Below are 23,727 nucleotides of genomic sequence, written 5' to 3'. Positions count from 1 at the left end.
ATAGGGACCTAAAAATGTAGCATTCATTTTTGGTGTCTCCCCCCCCCCCCCCCCCCTTGATTAGGTGTAAAAATTTAAAAGGGCAGCACACTATGTGCTGGAAGACGAAGTGTGAATGCTTTCAAACTAATTTTTTTTAAAGTGACAACAGCTTTTTGAATGGAATGTTAGTTTAACTGTTGTAAAAACTTAAGTAGTTTTTTTCTGGAAATGATCTTTGCTTGTTTTCTTCTTTTGCATTTATTTAAGCATTCAACAACTGATTGCTTCTGTTGAGAAATAGCAGCATTTTTCAATTAGTGAATGGAGTGCTTCACTGATTTAAGATTTTTTTGACATTATTTTATTACAAAGTATGCAGTATACTGATTTCACCCTTTTGTGGGCATTCATGACTGTGCAACCCATACCTGACCCAATACGGACATAATTAAGAAGGCAGTCAGGGAAGCCAGCCAACACCCATGTACTGTGTTTCATCGAAAGCAGAAAGGGCACGTGGCCCTAGGGATTGCCGATCCCTCCTGGTGTTGTGAAGATTGTAATCAAACTCTGTGATGGACCAGGATACAACACTAAGTCTTCAGTAAGTCTATTGTGCAATTTCTTGCTGAGTTTGGTAGTGTCATAAATGAGGTGGGTCACCCCAACATCTACTGGTATTTGATGCAACCGCAGTACAAAATACATACCACATGAAACTAACACGTTAAAGTGTCAGCGCATTAGGGGAAGACTTTCAGTGTGGTCACAATACACTGAGAGATTTTGTTTCACAGTTACTAAAAGTGTAGAGTTCACACCCTATAAACTGGCAGACGGCCATGAGCATAAACAAACAAGAAGCACAACGGGGGAGAAACTGAAATTTAGCTAGCAGACAAAACTAAGCATTACTTTGTTCTGAGACACTATGTTGCATGAGTGAGTATTATGTTGCAATATGCAGCATGAAAATTGAATTAGAAACATAAAGAGGAGCCATATGGTCTGAACAACAATAGATTTACCAACAACATTTTCACCTTAAATGATTAGATTACAGCTAAAAATACGTGTATAAGTTTACACACAATTTGTTTGTAAACTGTTTAGGTCATACCTTCAATGGAGCTAGAATACGGTCATGGAATTTAGTGTATTCTCTAACCCAACTATTGCAGTTATAAACATATGCAGCATGAACATTTTCATATGCTACTTCTGGCAGAACATAAAACCATTTTTGCAGAAATTCTGTCCTGCAAAAGCAGAGAGAACATTAGCGAACTGAATTGCTCAGCATTCTGATAGTATGTATAATTCTTTTACATGACCATTAACACTGATTGGCAAAAATATTAATGGAGTTATAGGCAATTAACATTGATTAACCTACCTAAATCTGTTGTCAGAGCAGGTATGAGTAAAATCAACCACTAATTCAAATGGAGAGTGGCAGAAAGGCTTCAGTGTTAATATAACATGGTAAATAAGAAGATCTCCATTTGTTTCACCAATCCTGTAATAGTAACAATAATATACTCATGTAGTCAAAACTGAAACCTATAACTGACTTCAAGCAAAATCTTGTAAAAGAGCATCATCATCAAGAAAGGTAAATTAGGTTGGTGTAAAAAGAGCTGACAATAGTCACACACTTACATATTTGAATTGATGAAATGATATAAATGACAATGCTGATACAAGAAACATTCAACAACTTCATCACAGCAATCACTTTATAATGGGTCACCCTCCTCTAACATTACTAATAGAAATCACCAATACCACGTATACTCTCGATTCTTGTGCAGGTAAACATTCTCGACTGTTTAACTGAATGAACTTCATCATTTGATTTTGTTTACAATGTATTATACATCAGGCTAAAATGTATCAAATGAAATTAATGTGTTACAGTCAATATGTACTAAGAGTTAAAACCACTCTTCCTTTAAAAATATTTGAAATTACAAAATTTCTGGCATACTTAAAACTCATATTGTTACTTGCACAATCTAACACTAATTACCACATTTATTTCTGGATTTATTTATACAATAATGATGTAATTTGGTAAAGATTCTTCTCCAGTCAAGAAAGTTTGTAAACTGTTTTGCTTTGTAAACTCTTTGGAAATTGTGAGTACAGCAGAATGTAAGTAGTGGTGGGCATGCCTCAGATGGAAGTAGACATTTTTCTAAACTTGTCAATAACAATGTAATTTTTGGTGTGGTAGAAGTGAAAATTGTAAAGTTGGTGTGATATAAAAGGATGGGATAAAATAAAAAGGTATTCATAACAACAGGCAAATCCTCATCAGTTATTTCGTCTTCAGGAACCCGCAATGTTATAAAATTACTGCCTCAAGAATGTACCCCTAGACACGGCAATAATTAGAGCCAACAACAACAACAAGATAATGAATATAAGTAAAAAGTTCTTCTTTGGTTTATCTTATGCCTCTCAAAGCTTTTGAATGTTTTGCAAATAATGGAGAAATATAATGGCGATGTGTGGGAGGGTAAGATTAGAAGTACGGGCAACAGCCGTGACCTGTTGACCGATAACAAAATTTGTCTGTTGCAGAAGAAGAAAGAAAAGTGATGTGTGTCATTTCTAGCTTTTATATATATGGAAACTCCAGTCAATTGAAAAAAGAAGACCTGGGGACTGCCCTACAAAGCCGGATCAACAGTGACGTAATAACATCAACAATGGCAGACCACATGAATTGAAAGAGGACTTGATAACTATGATGAAGGACATCAGAAAATATAAGTACAAACTATTCGTGAAATTGATATTTCTGGTAGACTTGTGTGATTGCTAGGAAAAAGAATAGAGACAAGGGTAATGATGTAGATGTGAAGGCTGTAGGACCCAGCCAGCCAAAACATGTTTAAACCAAGTGAAAGTGTAATCAGCAAAAAAACAGTGAAAACCGATATTTTGCAATTTATTTTATTAAAATTAGAGGAAATGAAGATGGACGACAGCAAATTTGGTGCAGCTAATGATCAGTTAACAGAAATAAAAACAGATAACAATAGCAAATTTAGTGCAGTCAATGATCAGTTAACTGAAAACAATAATAAAATGGACAGGGTACAATACCAAATAGACCAACTTAGTAATCAGGTTTCGGAACTGAAAAAAAAGGTAATGTTAGAGGGGGGGTGACCCATAAGAGCTTGTAACAACTGTTTACATGTACAGTGGCCTGCAAGTGAATCTTTATATTTAATAATTAAATTCTTTCTGAGTATAGTTGTATAAAGCTCAAATGATGAATCAGAAACAAAGATAGATAGCATGAAAACATTGACATTGTGTAAGTAATAACAGAAAAAAGTTTATGAATCCATTGACGACATGTGAGAGAAAAGTCTCCAGGGGTGATAGTGATTGAATAGAAATGATTAAAGCTCGAAGAAAACTAATACAAAAGCAATATGCTACATTTTTTGTAGGAGACACTTATCTAAAACTGAAACAATACATAATTTTTCTCCTTCAGAAGAATAGAGACATACAAGACATAAAAAAGCTATTTTTTTATTTGCATGTGGGTACACTCTTACACACACACACACACACTCACGCACACACACACACACACACACACACACACAATGTACTTTGAATTGTAACTGAAGTATGAAACTGGATATGACAATATTATGAAAAGGATAGACTGTAGGTTTATGGATATACCACTCCAATCCCTGAGATGAGGTTGTACTACGAATGCAATGGTTTATAAATTTCAGGTAAACAATCCATATCACTTGCTTTACAGAGTACAATATTTTTAATATTGTAATTATGAAGAATACTTCACTTGTAACGACGAGCAATATAGTAGAACACTGGATATCCAGCCTTTGAGGTTCCAGCTTGATAAAAAATATTCAGTGATTTTATGGACTTGAATTCTTCTTTCTCATGCATATTATGCTTGACCATTATTTCTTCAAAATTTGTGCTGGACATATCAATAGAACTCCACCTGGCATATGAAGAAAAAAGCAAACTACGCGACATTATACAGGCTTTAAATTTAAGAAAAATTAAATTCACAACCAGAAGCCATATTATGAAAATTTATTTATCTAAAATTAGATAAACTTACTGTGAATCTATAGGTTTATGTTCTGGAGGACCAAGGTAAGCTAGCAATGTGGCCATTTTATCAAAAGGCCTGCGCCCTACAGCCTTGTGGTCACGGCTGCTTGATAAATAATCACCGATCCTTTCTTGATGGTTCCAAAGCAATCTATGCAAAGCTAGTACATTTGCATCACTGATGAAAGACATTGAATGTGATGCCTGGTCCACAGTTTCACAATCTGATGCAATCTGAATGAAAAATCTGAAAAAAATAATGTTTTCTTCAATGTGCACCAAAATAAAGTAATATCAATAATAGATAGCTTTTCAAATATATACCTTCGTCCAATTTCAAAATGAGCACGTAGGAAATCATTGAAAGGAAGCATATGTTGCTCCTTGCTGAATTCTACATGATTTGCAATATTCTGGAGTATTTTTGACATCAGCATGAGTCCTCTTTTGACAGAAGGTGGCACTTGCTTGTTCACAATACCCATTTCCTGTGGTGAAACTGAGACAGTGTGAAAACTATTAGTATGGTATCATTAATTTTGAAGTAGTTTGTGGAATAAAATGTGTTCACTGTTCTCTTATAAAAAACAAAAGTGCAAATTGGTTTTTAATATGGCAAGCTATTCCCACAGATATGCTAACAAATAATTATTCAGATAAAGACAGAAATTATACTAATTCTATGCGACACCCTGAGATAAAGTTAAATCAAACGAACTCACCAATTGCTGGATTTATAAATCTCAAAAATATCACAGTGCCAACAGCACCAATATTGTTTTGAGGAATTTGCGGGAAACGTTTACTTAATACTTGGTATAAGCAGTGGCACATACTCCGCAACTGTGGAGGAAATCTGAAATACAGAAAAGTATTTGAATTTATGATTATAGTTTTAAGCCTCATAGCAACTATTCAACAAAGAGAGAGAAAAATTCTTGGTCATGTGCAGGGCTGCCACAATTTTTTTAACAGATATATTTGAGGGGAAAAATTTGGGAAAGAAAAACAAAGGGTGGATGAGACAAAAATAGTCGAATATCTACTGAAAGAAGAAAAGTGGCGCAATTATCAAGAAATGAAGTGGACGGCATAACATGGGAGAGAATTGTTGCTGAGACAAGGCACAGCCTTTTGCATACGAGGAAGAAGAAGAAGAAGAAGGAGAAGGAGAAGGAGAAGGAGAAAAGGAGAAAAGGAAAACGATGAATGGTGATAAATAAAGAGTCTTCTTGTGGAAAACATGACAGTGGCAGAAGAAAATGTATAAAATGGGCATACAAGAGGCAATGGAGGTGGCTCAGAGATGCAGGATGTATGAGTTGTGACAGAGAGATGAGAAGAAAGGGTTATTTATGTGTGATCTCGTCTACTTATATGAGCGAAGAGCACCTTGAGAGATCAAATACAGTTGCTATTCACACTTCATCTAAATGCAGTTTCCTTGCAACGTAGTATGTTACTCTTGCATGTGGAACCTATTACATGACTCCTTGCTGTTATCGTAAAACACATGCATACAAATATAAGGTTTGTACAGATCAATCACAGATCATTATCCATTGTGAATATTAAAGCAACATCATTCATAATAATTTAGTGACACTAGTAATTTTTTATATACAACATTTGAGGCAGTAATTCCTGTAATTGTTAGCATCTTGTCTCACATCTGTTAAATATGGTTACACTTTTAACAGTTATTTAGAAACATAATCCAAATGAAGCCCATTTTTATTGTTGCTATGAAAGTATTCAGCTACACAAATTTACTGTATTTTTTGAGAGAAAACAGAACTACTACTACTTTTAAACCTCAAGTTTTTCTCATAATAGGGTACTATACATATTTACTGTAATTTCTATAACATTCTGTTATCAGCAGAAGGATGAAGGTCTACAATGGCTGTTTTGTGTCACCATGTATAGTGTTGGTGCCATACAGTAAGAAAAGAGATAAGAAAATTTTATCAAGATCAGCAGCAAAATGTAATACCGTAGTTCTTTAGACTTCTTATGAAAGAAATGGATTATTGTGGGTATTTGGCAGTTGTCTTTAAATTACAAATTCACCAGGGAAAATTTCTGATTATAGTTGCTGCATTAATTTCAGTATTAAATTACCTGTACTTCCATACAATCATTTGTAAATTGCTTCCCTAAAAAACAAACTACAATAAATCATATAATAATACTGAATCTGAAATGAGAATCGTACAAAACTGACACTGAGTTCTACTTACAAAGCACTGACGAAGTTTGTTAAATAACATTGCCAAACCATTGCTTATTTTATATATTCTATATGACGACTCATAACAATTTAAAGGAAATTACTGAAGAACTTCCATGAAAAGTGAAGGTTTTCATACGGCATTATTTGTAGTAAATGTTACGTTCAAGAACTGGTAACTGTGATTTTTAAACATCTTCGTGGTCACTGCTCGAGTTCAACTATAGACTTCGGAACTACTGGAACTGGAAGTTACATAGCTGAATGGCCAAAGGTGTGACTTACACAACCACATGCTACTTATAGAAAAAGTAGAGTGTGATTTGTAACAAGGGAATGTTTCTATCTAGCAAACACTATTTAAAATTATTTACAACTTCCTGAACATGCCAATGGAGAGTGCTGAACATTGCTTGCATAAATTGATGATGTAACACGTTTAATTGCTCAGATAACTATCCTTCCAATATCTATCGTTTTTGTCAGTGAGGGGTTGTTACATATGGTCATATAATCCATTTGTTCTATACGCATGTAAATTGAAGTTGCCTGCCACAGTCCTACTTGTATGTTTTGGGTAACCTCAGGAACTACCGCAGGGATTTTGATATGATTTTCTTTAATGGACAGACTGATTCAAAAAAAACATTTGCATATGTAAGTAATACAGGTTATGTGCAAATATGGCTGAATTATGATGAATTAAAGCACACTGCCACTGTATAAATGATGCAATTGCCATCTAGTGGTGAATGGTAGGACTCCTCAGATGCATAGCTCTGTGCGGTATCAGAGCCCTACTCTGAGCATGCAAGAAAGCTCTGCTTCTTTGATATATCAACAACTGGTGGAACGTGTTGGCTGCAGTATACTGAGTGCATACATTGCTTAACGTATTCAGACATTGCTTTTGCGAACACTTTCAAATGATACATAAGACTGGTAAACAAACCTCCACTGGTGAGAAAGAGATACAGGCATTTTGCAGTCACCTAAAGTGCATCAACCAAAAGGTAGCAGCATTGCTCATCAATATTGGTACATTTGTGAGCTTCTAAAAGAAGGAAAGAGCCATGAACACAATCTTCCTCACACCTTAAAAACAGAAGATGGAATGGGATTCAGAAATCCCTTTGGACGACTGCAGAAATTTTCAAAATGCTTCTACATATGGTCAGGGGATGAATTCTGAAAGAAGGCAAGATTATCAGACCTTCAATATCTGCTTCCCTCAGATTAGCAACCACAATCTGCACCCATAATTCACTGCAAATTCTTCAAACAATGACCAGTGACTTACTTAACTTCCAAATACTGTAACAAATATGACCAATAACAAAAATATAGCCATTTCATCATCAAGCCATGATGCGAGACTATAAAATACTAAAGAATCTAATACTTTTACTGACTATTTCCCTGCAATATTCTGAGAACAACTTCACAGTAAAAAAATATGCCACTACAAAGTCTTTATTTTTTAGCTAATTGAAACATTCTCCAAAAAAAAATTGCCTCAGCATGGGGTGCAACTTCACCTGATTTACATACAGAAAGTTTTTCAGCAGCACAGCAGATTACTCAACATCCGGATATCTGCTTTTCTTGAATCAAATGTTTATGAAGACATGATACTTTGGATGGCAGGGCGGAAAACCTACCACTGAAGGGACCACAACAAAGATTTAATGCCTGCTAAGCGTTACACTTGATATATTTAAATCGTGTGTGGACTTTTTTCCTTTCTTTTATTTTCTTTGTGGCCTTTGGTTACGACCCACCCAACCAGCCTTTGAAACATGATATGCTACAAATTAAACAACTTATACAACCACACACACATCTACCCATGATTCTCATACAATATTTACATTGGTTGTAAACAGATTAATTAAATCATGATGTACTCCCATCATTGTCATGAGATCTCACTCCACATGCCACTTGCACATGGAAAAGATAACATTCATGCTTCCTGAGAACTTTCCTGGCATACATAGCTTAAATCGTTCCACTTATATGAAAGTGGTGATATTCAGTTACCTAATGTCATCCTCTGAATTTAATTCATAAATTTATGTGAGGGTGCAAAAACAAAATAACCACTACACCACACCATCCAGCCATAGATATTTAGTGCTACTCATTTGTAGTGAAGCAGATCGCTAATTGTGAATGAAATAAATTTTGCAGTAGATGGAACTGCAGAGATGGAGAGTGAAATGGACTTTCTTTGAGGGAATCACTTATCAATGACAAACAACTCTGGCCAAGAAAAAAACTAGCAAATGAATTACATATGAGAATGGCACTGGTTAGCTACAGGAATGTTCTTCATGTAACCAGTAGGCAGTACCGACATCAATTTGTTACTAAGACAGCACAAGAAACGTACATTAAATAAAACCTATGGGTTACTGGTTTTGGTTCAAATGGCTCTGAGCTCTATGGGACTTAACTGCTGTGGTCATCAGTCCCCTAGAACTTAGAACTACTTAAACCTAACTAACCTAAGGACATCACACACATCCATGCCCGAGGCAGGACTCGAACCTGCGACCGTAGCGGTCGCGTGGTTCCAGACTGTAGCGCCTAGAACCGCTCGACCACTCTGGCTGGCTACTGGTTTTAAGAAGACAGTAACAAGATTGCACACAAAAAGGAAACTGAAAGATACCTACTGTAGAAGATTAAACAGTTGTAAGTGGGGTACTGGAAATTTATGTAAATGAAGATCTTGCTGCTCTCTGATGACTTGATGTATTCAAACATTGAGGTGTAACATGTTGCTTTGGCTTGAAATGATACGTCATACCCTGACCTTTCAATACGATGAATGATGTCTGTGATTTTTAAAAAGGAATTTTCTTGTTGTTTAGAGTAAGTTTGCGATCCGTCTTGGGTGTACAGAATTTTTGGTATTCCCTGGGCAGGTCCGTGTGCTGGGGTGAATAAACAGTGTATGCAAAATGGGGCATCAGATGATGATATCACGGCATGCTGAGACCCTGCCGAAGCTAACCATTATTGCATGCTACTAATGTCCCACCTAGGAGATACACTCTGGTCTATGGAACCCCCAGGAGTTGGATACATTGCTGCTGACATCTCCAGGAAGTGAAGTCAGTCAATGCTTGACAGCTTTGATGCACAAGAGATGTTGTAATAGCTTGAAGTTGTACCTAGCTATAAAATGCAATGTGCATGTTGTAACGGAAGTTTAACATTAGTACTGCAAGAAGAAGTGTTCACGATCATTGAATGGTTGCTCATTTTCTAAGTAACTTTTCAGGCTGCCATAGGTATCGCAACAGAGGAAAAGGAGTCTGAAGAGAGGTTACTTGGGCAACAGTTGCTTCTGCAACTGATTTCAGGTGCTAGAGGGTAAAATTGATAATCTACCATGACCATAAACTAGAGATGCAAACAGACCATCAAGATGTACTCACGAAAAGGAATTAAACAGAAAGAAAGCCAGTCCCGGTAATGGCCTATTAGATGAATTGCTTGAGGAATTACAAATAGGAAATGTGACAAACTTGTCCAAATGATTTCCAAACTATAAACCAAATGAGGAGGTGCACCCCTCTTATTTCCTAATAGTATTCTCCAGGTCACTACATAAATGGTGGAAGTATTAAAAAAAGATAGATTTTCTGGTCACTTACTTAGAATGTGGTGCACCTGGATGGGGAATTGTACATACTGAGGAATTTACTTCTTGGGACAACTTCCACATAAAGTTAAAATGAAGGATATTGGTCGACTGTGTCACACATATTGTTCCAAAAAGGTCAATATTTGGGTACAAATGATTCCTGAATTCCAATACTCAAAAGATGTATTTGTCGACTGGACTTTCCCCAGTACATGTCATGTGCAAAACGTTTATAGGGGAACCACTTAAAATATTCTACTTGGACAAAAATGCACAAATTCTCAGTCCTTGTGAGGCAAACTAAGGAGCTACTTGATTGACAAGTAGCAGCTCTGGTATCATAAACTGACATACGGCCGGGAGAACAGTGAGCTGACCACATGCCCCTCCATATCCGCATCCAGTGATGCCTGTGGGCTGAGGATGGCATGGCGGCCGGTCAGTACCATTGGGCCTTCATGGCCTGTTCGGGTGGAATTTTAGTTTTTAAAGTGCACAAATTAAGTAAGCACGTGGAAGGGCACTTAAAGAAACTGTATTTCTCGTGGATCCCCCCACAGGACAAGAAAAAGGTTTGTATAATGCAAAACTGATAGAGGCACAACAGCTTAAGACTAAATTCCTAGCAGGACCTATCACATTGATTAATTTTAGATTCTTTCAACTTCCTTAGACTACATGAGCATAATTTTTCTTTTTTAAATTCCATCCAGCACAAGGATGCAATTGCTTCTACCATCTTTAAATTTGATGAATGGGTAGATACTGTGTGACAACATATCAAACATCTTGTGTCTCAATGTCTCTTTATAACAGGTAAATTTTAATGATGATATGTATAAATGGAGGACATCGGATGATACTATTCAAAGATAAGTGCACATAATGTGCACTGCACAATAACGACATGACCTTTTGCAACATCATTGACAAGGGGAAATGAACGTAGGAATCTAAAAAATATTGAGAATCATTTAAATTTACCATACAAATTTTTAAATGCAATTTACCTGTAAAAACAGATGTTAAGGAAGCAAAAGACCTACACAATAACTAACTACTATTAAAAAATAAAATAACAAATAGCATATTAAGCAATACCTATTTATTCATAGTTACGGGTGCTAGATGTTAGCTTGGTCACATTTGCCAGCAGAAAGAGAGTGTAGATATCCACTTTGGGAATTAAGTGACGAGGTAAGCTAGGTAGTCCAAGAAGTCAGTTCAAGCTATAAAAGGGAATGAGCTATATTGAGAACAGAAAAGTGGCTGAAGGGTAGAAAGATAAGGAGAAAAAGGAGATATGGGAACAGTATTGGCATAACAATTTAGGATTGCGTTGGAAGTATTTTTCTGCATTAAGTGATGTGTTCAACATCTCACAATGGTTGGATACTGTTGTTATTCAAAGGCTTACTCCAAAATGGTAAGGAAGAAGAATTTACTTGGATTAAATAAACAAGCAAATGCATGCCTGAGTTTCATTATCTACATAAGGCGCAGGGAACATGAGTATCGGATGTTGTTGTTGTGGTCTTCGGTCCTGAGACTGGTTTGATGCAGCTCTCCATGCTACTCTATCTCATGCAAGCTTCTTCATTTCCCAATACCTACTGCAACCTACATCTTTCTGAATCTGCTTAGTGTATTCATTTCTTGGTCTCCTTCTATGATTTTTACCCTCCACGGTGCCCTCCAATACTAAATTGGGTATCCCCTGATGCCTCAGAACATGTCCTACCAACCGATCCCTTCTTCTAGTCCAACTGTGCCACAAACTCCTCTTCTCCCCAATTCTATTCAATATCTCCTCATTAGTTATGTGGTCTACCCATCTAATCTTCAGCATTCTTCTGTAGCACCACAATTCGAAAGTTTCTATTCTCTTCTTGTCCAAACTATTTATCGTCCATGTTTCACTTCCATACATGGCTACCCTCCATACAAATACTTTCAGAAACAACTTCCTGACGCTTAAATCTATATTCGATGTTAACAAATTTCTCTTCTTCAGAAATGCTTTCTTTGCCATTGCCAGTGTACCTTTTGTATCCTCTCTACTTCAACCATCATCAGTTATTTTGCTCCCCAAATAGCAAAACTGCTTTACTACTTTAAGTGTCTCATTTCCCAATCTAATTCCCTCAGCATCACCCGACTTAATTCGACTACATTCCATTATCCTCATTTTGCCTTTGCTGATGTTCATCTTATATCCTCCTTTCAAGACACTGTCCATTCCGTTCAACTGCTATTCCAAGTCCTTCATTGTCTCTGACAGAATTACAATGTCATTGGCAAACCTCAAAATTTTTATTTCTTCTCCATGGATTTCAATACCTACAGCAAATTTTTCTTTTGTTTCCTTTACTGCTTGCTCAATATACAGATTGAATAACATTGGGGAGAGGCTAAAAAATCCTGTCTTACTCCCTTCCCAACCACTGCTTCCCATTCATGCCCCTTGACTCTTATAACTGCCATCTGGTTTCTGTAGAAATTGTAAATAGCCTTTCACTCCCTGTATTTTATCCCTGCCACATTTAGAATTTGAAAGAGAGTATTCCAGTCAACACTATCAAAAGCTTTCTCTAAGTCTACAAATGCTAGGAACGTAGGTTTGCCTTTCCTTAATCTTTCTTCTAAGATAAGTTGTAAGGTCAGTATTGCCTCACATGTTCCAATATTTCTACAGAATCCAAAGTGATCTTCCACGAGGTCAGCTTCTACAAGTTTTTCCATTTGTCTGAAAAGATTTTGCGTTAGTATTTTGCAGCTGTGACTTATTAAACTCATAGTTCGGTAATTTTCACATCTGTCAACACCTGCATTCTTTGGGATTGGAATTATTATATTCTTCTTGAAGTCTGAGGGTATTTCGCCTGTCTCATACATCTTTGTCACCAGATGGTAGAATTTTGTCAGGACTGGCTCTCCCAGGGCTGTCAGTAATTCTAATGGAATGTTGTCTACTCCTGGGGCCTTGTTTTGACTCAGGTCTTTCAGTGCTCTGTCAAATTCTTCACACAGTATCATATCTCCCAATTCATCTTCATCTACATCCTCTTCCATTTCCATAATATTGGCCTCAAGTACATCACCCTTGTATAGACCCTCTATATACTCCTTCCACCTTTCTGCTTTCCCTTCTTTGCTTAGAACTGGGTTTCCATCTGAGCTCTTGATATTCATACAAGTGGTTCTCTTTTCTCCAAAGGTCTCCACACGTATTAGATGAATTATAAAATTGTGAGATCAACTGTTGAAAAGTACTCTCCTTCAGGAGACATGTCAGTACTTCAAATAGACACTTGTAAAAGTACATACAATGCCCTAACTTTCGAAACCAACTTCCTTGGGATAATGAGAGGGATAGATGAGGCACGATCAAAAAAGAAGGTAAATTGAAGGGGGATTAATGCTTTCAGCTGCAGCAGGACATTAAGTGGAACCAGTGTCAATGAGCGAAAATATGTACCGGACTAGGATTCAAACCTCAGATCTCCTGCTTACTACGCAAGTGTGGTAACCACTGCGCCACCCAGGACACAGTCTTATCGCAACTGCATGGACTACCTCAGTACACTTCACGACCAATCCACACTACCACCGAGTGCCACCTATCCGCAGTCCCTGTCCGTTATACTCATGTTTGCTACTTAGAGATTCACACAGGAGGTCAAACGTATTTGTATATTCGCACTGAAGAAAGTGGATCCATTGCCCAGCCAGGCTTATCAACTGTTCGAGTGCACGGTGTCTGTTCCTTCAAAAGAACAGAACCCACACAGATCCCACAGCTGTGAAACACTATATGTAAATTGATGGGCTACCAGCTGCAACAGGACATTAAGCGGAATCAGCGGTGATGAGCAAAAATGTGTTGTATAACTTTACAGAAGAGCACATAGCTCCACTCTGCATTTTCGGCTTTGACCAAGTCCACTGGGATTTTAACCCGGGATCTCCTGCTTATTACACAGATGCAGTAACCACTACGCCATCCGGGACAGAACGTTATCACAACTACATTAACTATCTCGGTATGCCTCAAGGCTGATCCACACTCCCACTGAGCACCACCTATCCCCAGGCCCTGTCCATTATATTCCTGGTCCCGGGTTTGAATCCTAGTCCAGTACACATTTTCTCTCTTCGCCGTTGATTCAACTTAATGTCCCGCTGCAGCTGATAGCAGTGACCTCGCTTCAATTTACATATAGTGTTTCGCAGCAGTGGGATCTGTGTGGGGTCTGTTCTTTCGAAGCAACAGACACCTTTCATTCAAGTAAAATGAAAGGGCAGATAACTCAAATGTATTGTTTTATGGTATGACGAATAATGTGGATTAAATGCAGCATATAAGAAAAGTTACAAATTTTTACATGTAACATGGAGAAATGTACATGCACCTGAACAGGCGTTTTACTCGCACTGTGAACTGAAGAAGGGAAGTCATATGCTACCTACCAAATCAGATAAAGAATTAACACACAGTGTGCAATGATTCCTTCAAAACATAAGGCAAATAATTTGTGAAGAAGAATAAATAATACAGCAAATGAACATGAGTACTACATGAAAAATCAACTTTCAATAGAGGATAGAGGTTCTATATCACATAATAATTATAATTACACAGTTACAGAATTGCAGCTACTCTCTAAGACTTATAAAGGAGGAATATTAAACGTCGAAGAATATAATGTGCTATCAACTGAATCAGGTAAGAGAGTGATGATTGATTTAGTCATAACCATAATTGTTTATTAAGGCAAATCACTAGCGAAAAAAGATAAATAATGTATCAAAGGAACACATGTACAGAAAATGCGTATGTTCAACAGAAAACAGTGTTTCTACGTGGCATAGTTACAACAACACATAGTTCAAGTGTGCAGTTATATTGCACTTAACACAATAGCAAATGCTTTCCCAGTATAATCAAATGCAGAAAAAATTAAATGTGGAAGAGTAACAGAAGTCTGACACTCACAATTAAGTTATCAACACATGAGAAGAAATGACTAAATGAAAAGAGAGCCTAAACAGGAGTACAACAATAAGACAATATTGAAAATGCATAAATTTCTTGTATAACTTGTCTAATTTATGAATGTCACACAGAAAAAATACTGGGCGGGGAAGGGAGGGGAAGAGAAGATGTTGATTTAAATGTGTAGTATGAGTACATGACACTACGTAACTAATACATGCTACAAAAGCCATATTCATAAGTATGTTTGAGACCTTCAGAATGTCAGTGTTCCGTTAAATTGATGCATTTCCAAGAAAGATGCACAGTATTGGCATACAATATATTCTATGTTTCGACATTTTAATGGTGTGTAGTTTCCAGAAGTGGTGAAATGGCCCTCACTGCCATCCTCCCGTCATCATATATTCAGTCACCATCTCTCATGAAGTCGAAATGGGAGCATGTCTGTGCAATGATTTTTTTTTATTGTATCAAAAATAACATTAACTCGAGAGAACTACAAATTATGAGACAGAATTTCTTCTGACTCCTTACTGCCTTTAATGGCCACAGTTGGAGATTCTTTTCAGTATATCCACATTCATGATTTGGTGCAAGCAAATTAGGTACACAGGGACTTCTGTTAAAAACGAAAGCTGATGTGGATGCCTAACGACAGCTGCTACCAAATAAAATTAACTTGATGTTCAAAGAATGATTGAAAACGATGCTACACAAAACTACATTCTCTGTGGTCTTAGGGCTGGATTGATTTTCACCAAGACTGGCCATGAATCTTCATGTCAAGAAGGTTTGGAGTCACTGGATATTATACCATTTAACACAACAACATACACTCAGTGTGTGGATATCTTTGGGCAGATACTTTATAAGTTAAGTTTGGGCAAGTTAGTAAAATATAATTTTATCTATAATGGGTATTGTTGAACTCTGTGACTGTTCCTCTAAGGAGTAAAGTTGAAGAAAATCCACTACCACTCACACCTGAAAGTGGTTTACTTAAAACAAAACTAGTTTCATGCTAACGTCCATCTTCAGCTGATTACATTAAGTTTCATATTTTGAAATTCATTGCTGGAGGTTGCTGTTGAACATACAAAGGCGAACATTGTGAGTTTGCGGTGAGGGAACCAACATAAGCTGAAAATTAACATGATATTACATTTTATACATCATTTTGTTTTTTAATTCAGAGTTGCTGTTGTTGTTGTCTTCAATCCTGAGACTGGTTTGATGCAGCTCTCCATGCTACTCTATCCTGTGCAAGCTTCTTCATCTCCCAGTACCTACTGCAACCTACATCTTTCTGAATCTGCTTAGTGTATTCATCTCTTGGTCTCCCTCTTCAATTTTTACCCTCCACGCTGCCCTCCAATACCAAATTGCTGATCCCTCGATGTCTCATAACATGTCCTACCAACCGATCCCTTCTTCTAGTCAAGTTGTGCCACAAGCTCCTCTTCTCCCTAATTCTATTCAATACCTCCTCATTAGTTATGTGATCTACCCATCTATTCTTCAGCATTCTTCTGTAGCACCACATTTTGAAAGCTTCTAGTCTCTTCTTGTCTAAACTATTTGTCGTCCATGTTTCACTTCCATACATGGCTACCCTCCATACAAATACTTTCAGAAATGACTTCCTGACATTTAAATCTGTACTTGATGTTAACAAATTTTTCTTCTTCAGAAACGCGTTCCTTGCCATTGCCAGTCTACATTTTATATCCTCTCTACTTCAACCATCATGTTATTTTGCTCCCCAAATAGCAAAATTCCATTACTACTTTAAGTGTCTCATTTCCTAATCTAATTTCCTCAGCATCACCCGACTTAATTCGACTACATTCCATTATCCTCGTTTTGCTTTTGTTGACGTTCATCTTATACCCTCCTTTCAAGACACTGTCCATTCCGTTCAGCTGCTCTTCCAAGTCCTTTGCTGTCTCTGACAGAATTACAATGTCATCGGCGAACCCCAAAGTTTTTATTTCTTCTCCATGGATTTTAATACCTACTTCGAACTTTTCTTTCGTTCCCTTTACTGCCTGCTCAATATACAGATTGAATAACATCAGGGAGAGGCTACAACCCTGTCTCACTCCCTTCCCAACCACTGCTTTCCTTTCATACCCCTGACTCTTATAACTGCCATCTGGTTTCTATACAAATTGTAAATAGCCTTTCGCTCCCTGCATTTTACCCCTGCCACCTTCAGAATTTGAAAGTGAGTATTCCAGTCAACATTGTCATAAGCTTTCTCTAAGTCTACAAATGCTAGAAACTAGGTTTTCCTTTCCTTAATCTTTCTTCTAAGATAAGTCGTAGGGTCGGTATTGCCTCACGTGTTCCAACATTTCTACGGAATCCAAACTGATCTTCCCCGAGGTCGGCTTCTATCAGTTTTTCCATTTGTCTGTAAAGAATTCGCGTTAGTATTTTGCAGCTGTGACTTATTAAACTGATAGTTTGGTAATTTTCACACCTGTCAACATCTGCTCTCTTTGGGATTTGAATTATTATATTCTTCTTGAAGTCTGAGGGTATTTTGCCTGTCTCATACATTTTGCTCACCAGATGGTAGAGTTTTGTCAGGACTGGCTCTCCCAAGGCTGTCAGTAGTTCTAATGGAATGTTGTCTACTCCAGGGGCCTTGTTTCGACTAAGGTCTTTCAGTGCTCTGTCAAACTTTTCCAAGTACATCATCCTTGTATAGACCCTCTATATACTCCTTCCACCTTTCTGCTTTCCCTTCTTTGCTTAGAACTGGGTTTCCATCAAAGCTCTTGATATTCATGCAAGTGGTTTTCCTTTCTCCAAAGGTCTCTTTAATTTTCCTGTAGGCAGTATCTATCTTACCCCTCGTGAGTTAAGCCTCTACATCCTTACATTTGTCCTCTAACCATCCCTGCTTAGCCATTTTGCACTTCCTGTCGATCTCATTTTTGAGACTTTTGTATTCCTTTTTGCCTGCTTCATTTACTGTATTTTTATATTTTCTCCTTTCATCAATTAAATTCAATATTTCTTCTGTTACCCAAGGGTTTCAGAGTAGTCACATAAATTAATGAATCTATAGTGTACATTTGTCAGAAATCAGTATTGGACTTTATTTAATCATTTAGTTCATAAGCTTTACTGATTCTTCTGATATGGCTGCCTGCCTATCAACTAAATAAGAAAAATTAACTTTTCCTTCAGTTTGACACAATCAATGGTTACTTGAAATAAAATGGAACTTACTTATCAGCAGATGAAACAATTGCATCAAAGACCTTTTGGGTAAGAGCTATAAGGTTCCTCCGATTTTCTTCAATATCTTCAGTGGAGTCCAATCTGTGACAAAAGAGGAAATGTTTAACAAATGAGAGCCATTAAATGCATTTTCTATTGATAAACACCTCTAGTTTATGTGAAAAAAACAACTGCATTTAAGAGACATAGCTATAGCTATAGTATAAATGATAACATTTTAATCTAATGAGGTATTATAAGTAAATAATTTTTATTATAGTTTCCAGCTTTACATCCAATAAGCCATGTGCTATCACTTCTTGTAATCAGATTTATACCATTTCTCTCTGTTGTCTAATCTATGGTAATGGCAGCAACTGAATACTAACAACTATTTACCATCTAAACTACTTATCATATGCAAAGCCACTTGCCAAATATTGGAGCTTGCTACAACAATTGTAAGTGTTTCTACAAATATTGGGACAATTTTATCTTCAGAATGTTTCTAATGAGAAGTGAGAGAATAACAAGCATCTTGTCATCTCTAATATTAAAATTGCAAATAACATCATATTTAAATCGTCACATGTTTTTTCTATTGTTTGCACATTTTGTACACTAAACGACAGCAGTAATGTACACTTATAGTGGGATTCCCATCATGCACTGTCCTACAGTGACTGTCTTGACATGGTATGCATTATGACCTTAATCCCTGAAACATTTTTAACTATTTCAACAAAAACTTCATTCTTTATCCATTCAGGCTAAATTCATAATCTGGTATCCTGGCCCGGAGATTTTGAAAGCATGCTGGAGAGCCCAAAACTTGATGATGACCACTAGAAAACACTGTTGTACCTGGTAGTAACATCTGTGCAACACCAGCTTTGTGATGCCACAGGGTCTTGCTCACTTTACTGACCACTTAGCGCTTACAACCGCACTGTAAAGCTAGCTGTGCCATGGCCCTGCCTTCGGTTGTGCATCCATTGAACTGTCATACACACCTTTGGTGTATTTTCAAAGTTTGTTATGTATTAGGTTTTGATATTCGATTATTATAAGGACTTTGTTATTCTGCCATGCGTCTCCACTGTCCATTTTGCTTTTCTTGTTTTCCTCCTGTCGACATTCAGTGAACTGGTGTTGATGACCACTGACCAGTTTGTCTAGCTGCAGCAAGATCCTTCATAGCTCCTGAATTCTGCCGAATCTTGGTCACCATAACTGGAAATAAGGTACATGGTTACCCATGGACACCCAGCTTATGCAACACAGGGAACAGTAACAGCTGCTCCTGCAGCAGCAACAATGGAAGCAAACTGAGTCAGTTGCACCCAATACAGGCTGTCGTATCTTCGCTGATACAGAGCCACCCACCCACATTTCTGCCTTTTAACAATGACAAAGAGGTCTGTGACCATATTAACAAGTGGCTGAATAAGCACATCACTGGCTTTTGGGTCTCTCAATGACGTTCTCTAATGGTTGCTTTTCCTTTCTTGAGCTTCTCTGGAGACATTTTTCTTACTGAAGAAGTTGGCTTCACTGCCAAATCCAGTTCCACTCACATATGAGGAAATGTGCACATTGCTTTCGAATTATTATTCACAATAATTCCATGTGGTCACATCACGACACAGATTTCATCAATACCACGAGGAAAATGGTTAGTCTTATCACACCCTGGCTGATTTACAAGTACTGTGTCACCGATGCAATTTTAATTGTTCGAACAGAGCAGCCATAAGTGCTTATTCTGACTCTTTACTTTGAGACATAGTGATCCAGTTGGCTCCCGATCTAGAGGTATGCACTGCAGCTCTCAAACTACACAACCATCCTTTGGGCAATATTTTGAAAATCATGCACTCTTTTGGCATGCTCATTGAATGATGGCTATGGTTTCCATCATTCAGTTAACTAGCACTGTGACGAGAGAAGAAATCTTAACAGGCCTTTGCCTTCTCAGTATATTCCACATATCAAATATACACAGAAAGATGCAAAATATTATTTCACAACTTGGGGTCATGTTATAGTTGAAGTTAAAAGTAACTAAGTGTAGTCAGTTTTAACTCTAAATTAACAGACTAATTCTGTTTTATTCACACATGTCAACTACCGTTGTGTCCTTTACAAAACTACAGCTGCTTTAGGACAGCACAAAGTTTTAAGACAATAGAGACAAGAAAGCAACTTACCTTGCAGGATCTACTTCAAAACTTTGACTTGTATCTTCCAATAATGGCCTTATCAAAGGCTCCAAAAGTGTCTGTAGATAATTAGCTCCATATATTTTGAAACAAAATGCCATGATTTTGCTGCCAAGAGAATTCCCACGAAAAAGAGTCTGCATACAATCAGACACTTCAACTTCTCTGTAGAACATATTCCATAGCAATGGTGACAGTAAGTGCTTTGCATCAAATAATGTAACAAATACTCTAGCCAGTTCGTCCTGAAATATGCCATAAAATGATTCATATAACAAAATTACATCTTTATAAATACAAATTTTTTATATATTCCTGACATGGTCAGTCTGGGGGCAATGTACAGTAACTGAAGAAAACTTCACAAGCCAAGATCATTAAGAAAACATTTTATTGGATGATTGATTTCGACACAGCTATCCTGTCATTATCAGATATTATGTTTTTGAATTTTTATAACATATTATTCATCAGTGCTACAAGTCTCTTCAAACTGCATATGCTCTTTCCTCTACAATGAAGATCACTACACATCAGCATGTCAAATGTAAAAGTATTATGTATGAACATAAACATGACTATCTGCACCAATCGTAAATGTCTATGTTTACTACCGGCTGATTGTCAGCTGTGAAGTGCATACAAAATGTGAAGAGACTTGCCATGCTGATGAATAATACGTTGCAAAAATTCAAAAGCAAAGGAGACTGCATTACACAATATCTGCTACATAGTTTATGTTGGTACATAAAATTGACAATTGTATACTAAATCAAATAGAATTACTAACTTTTTTAAAATCTGGTGCTTCTTCGTCTGGCAAAAGACAGAACAGGAAAGAGGGAGAGGGGGAGGGGCAAAGAAAACAGAAGTTCATCAGGATTAGGCACATATTCCTAACTGTATCATACAAGAAACAGCACAACAGGACTAAAAGAATATCGCAATAACATTAACAATAACTGACAAGTTTGAAAATAAAATGTATCAGAGAGGGATGCCAGTGTGTAGGAAATGAAAGAAGAAGAGGAGGGAAAGAGAAATTTGCATCTGACACTGATGGTGACTGAGGGTAAAAAAGAGAAAATAAAGTAAAGATAAGACTTTATCCAAGAAAAGAAAAAGCACCAAAAAAGAAAATTTCGCCAAAACACACCAAAAGTCGTTTGCAGTGTAGGCGATATGTTAAAATAGGGAAAATTAGCATAAGTTAAAATCAGGTTGGCGTAAGAACCAACCACATTCTGTAGAGTGTGCCTCCATTTACACAGTTCTGTGGTACTAGTGCTGGAAGATTAGTCCAACTTGTCCCCTGTAGTGAAGCAGTCACCAATATTACAGCTATTGTGCTGCACAGCACTTTTTGTGATATTTTGGTGCACATAGGGTACAATATCTTCCTCACTCCCCCAACCCCCACCTCCTGCCCCCCCACCACCACCACCACCACCACCATATATATATATATATATATATGGGCTGTATAAAAAGTAATCAGAATTATTATTTTTCTCTGAAATGACTCTATTGACAGAGGTACTTAGAGTTACATACTTTCAATATAATTGTCCCCATTATTTATGACATTTGGCCAAAAATCCAAAGGCATCACCACATACCACATGCACATATGTTTCTGTTGATGTCCCATACTGACCACCCTATGGCACGGATAATGTCATCTTTGACATTGTTCTGGATCCCTCTCAGTGGTTCTTTCACTTTGGCAAAGAGATCGTAATCACAGAGACCCGTGTCGGGTGAATATAGCGGATGTTCCAGACTCTCCCATTGGCAGCAGCAGTAGAGGTCCTCGGACAGTAGCAGCAGCGTCACATTGAGTACTGTCGTGCAGAATAATGAGGTGCTGTTCCATGAAATGTCACCTGAGTGCTGGATGAAGATGGTGTTCCAGGAATGTACAGGAGTAAGCAGTGTCTACTGTCACCCCTGGTGATATAGCATGATGCAGTATTGCCCCCATCAATGAACATCATCTTCACAGCAACTGATGTAGCACGCACTTCCTGTATACAAGGAGAACCGGGATGCCTCCATTCATTGGACTGGAATTTCAAGTTTCGTCGATAGTGATGATGCAGCAAAGAAAGTCATTACCTTCCCTTTGGTATCGGCACAACAAATCCTGTGCAATGGAATGGCAGTGCCACTGTTGCTCCTCAGTCTTTTCATGGGGTATCCAACATGCAGCAATCTGGGTGTGCTCCACAATGTCATGCAGAATGTGGAGCACAGTTTTGTGGCATATTCCAACTTCTGCTGCCAACTCACGTCAGTCCAGCGGTGATCAATGTCCGAGAAGGAAGCACGAGTTGAACAGTATTGTCCTCCGTGTGGGGTCGTTCTGTGCCTAATCTGAATGCTCTAAACCATCATGCAACTGTGCTGCATGGCAATACTGCATCACCACATGCTTCACGCAGTCCTTAGAAACATTCTTGCGTGTTCCGAACTCGTGCCACTTCAGTTTTGAGCCAAGAACATTGCTCTATCTTTCTAAACATGATTTTAGGGTGATTGTGCTGTTGCTAAGACATTCAACGATCTACACACTGCAGTAGACTGATAATCACTGTACAAACTCATCTCACAGGCCTTCGTTACGTCAACACAAACCTCTGGCAAGAGTCAAACTGGTAAACCAGATAACTAAACTTGTCTTTCTTCATTATATTAAAAGTGGCCTTGGAGTCCTCAGACATTATGTCTTCAAGTATAGGATACAATGAAATGCTTCTGTACTACCCAAAAGAAACATCAGTTGAAACTGTTATTATGTTTTATCGATCTAAGCTTATTGATGATTTATATTTAGAATTTCCACAGTGACAGTACAGAAGAGAATAGTTCCCTAGTATTAAATTGAATGCTATGTAGAACTGGATCTCTGATCCCCATGGTGGTCTACACTGCCACCAACCACCTCAGTCACTTAGAAAGAAAATCTGCAGTTTACATGAAGTATAAGTACCCCAAAGCAAAAGTTTCAGTTGTATGCTTTCTTAAATCCTGAAAGCTGTCTACATAACCAAGCCATACATATTTTTTATTTTATTATTCATGTTCAGTGAGAACACATCAAAACATGACTAATCCACCTACGAAAACATCACCAGTATTATGCAAATGTTTACTTCTTTGTTTGTGCTAAATTGAGACAAGAATTAAGAATACCATAAATAAAGATGAAAGAATGGAAACATTGCCTTGAGACTATGCTTTCATAAGTTTTTGATTTTTATGATCTTCT

The 23,727-nt window shown here is 37.4% G+C and overlaps 1 protein-coding gene across 1 annotated transcript in view; it reads right to left on the bottom strand.

Moving 5' to 3' along the window:
• Positions 1-23,727, bottom strand: part of LOC126474727 (neurofibromin) — a 457,914-nt gene that overhangs the window by 259,135 nt on the left and 175,052 nt on the right. Inside the window, exons 24-31 of the mRNA XM_050102210.1 lie at positions 20,445-20,701; positions 18,244-18,336; positions 4,833-4,966; positions 4,435-4,609; positions 4,118-4,357; positions 3,827-4,018; positions 1,379-1,501; positions 1,103-1,241 (exon numbers count right to left, since the gene is read on the bottom strand). Coding sequence (XP_049958167.1) covers positions 1,103-1,241; positions 1,379-1,501; positions 3,827-4,018; positions 4,118-4,357; positions 4,435-4,609; positions 4,833-4,966; positions 18,244-18,336; positions 20,445-20,701 — 1,353 coding nt within the window. The remainder of the gene's footprint in view (positions 1-1,102; positions 1,242-1,378; positions 1,502-3,826; positions 4,019-4,117; positions 4,358-4,434; positions 4,610-4,832; positions 4,967-18,243; positions 18,337-20,444; positions 20,702-23,727) is intronic.

The sequence above is a fragment of the Schistocerca serialis genome, chromosome 1, assembly GCF_023864345.2.
Source record: "Schistocerca serialis cubense isolate TAMUIC-IGC-003099 chromosome 1, iqSchSeri2.2, whole genome shotgun sequence".
In the NCBI taxonomy this organism is placed as follows: Eukaryota; Metazoa; Arthropoda; class Insecta; order Orthoptera; family Acrididae; genus Schistocerca; species Schistocerca serialis.
This window is presented reverse-complemented; position numbering and strand designations above follow the sequence as displayed.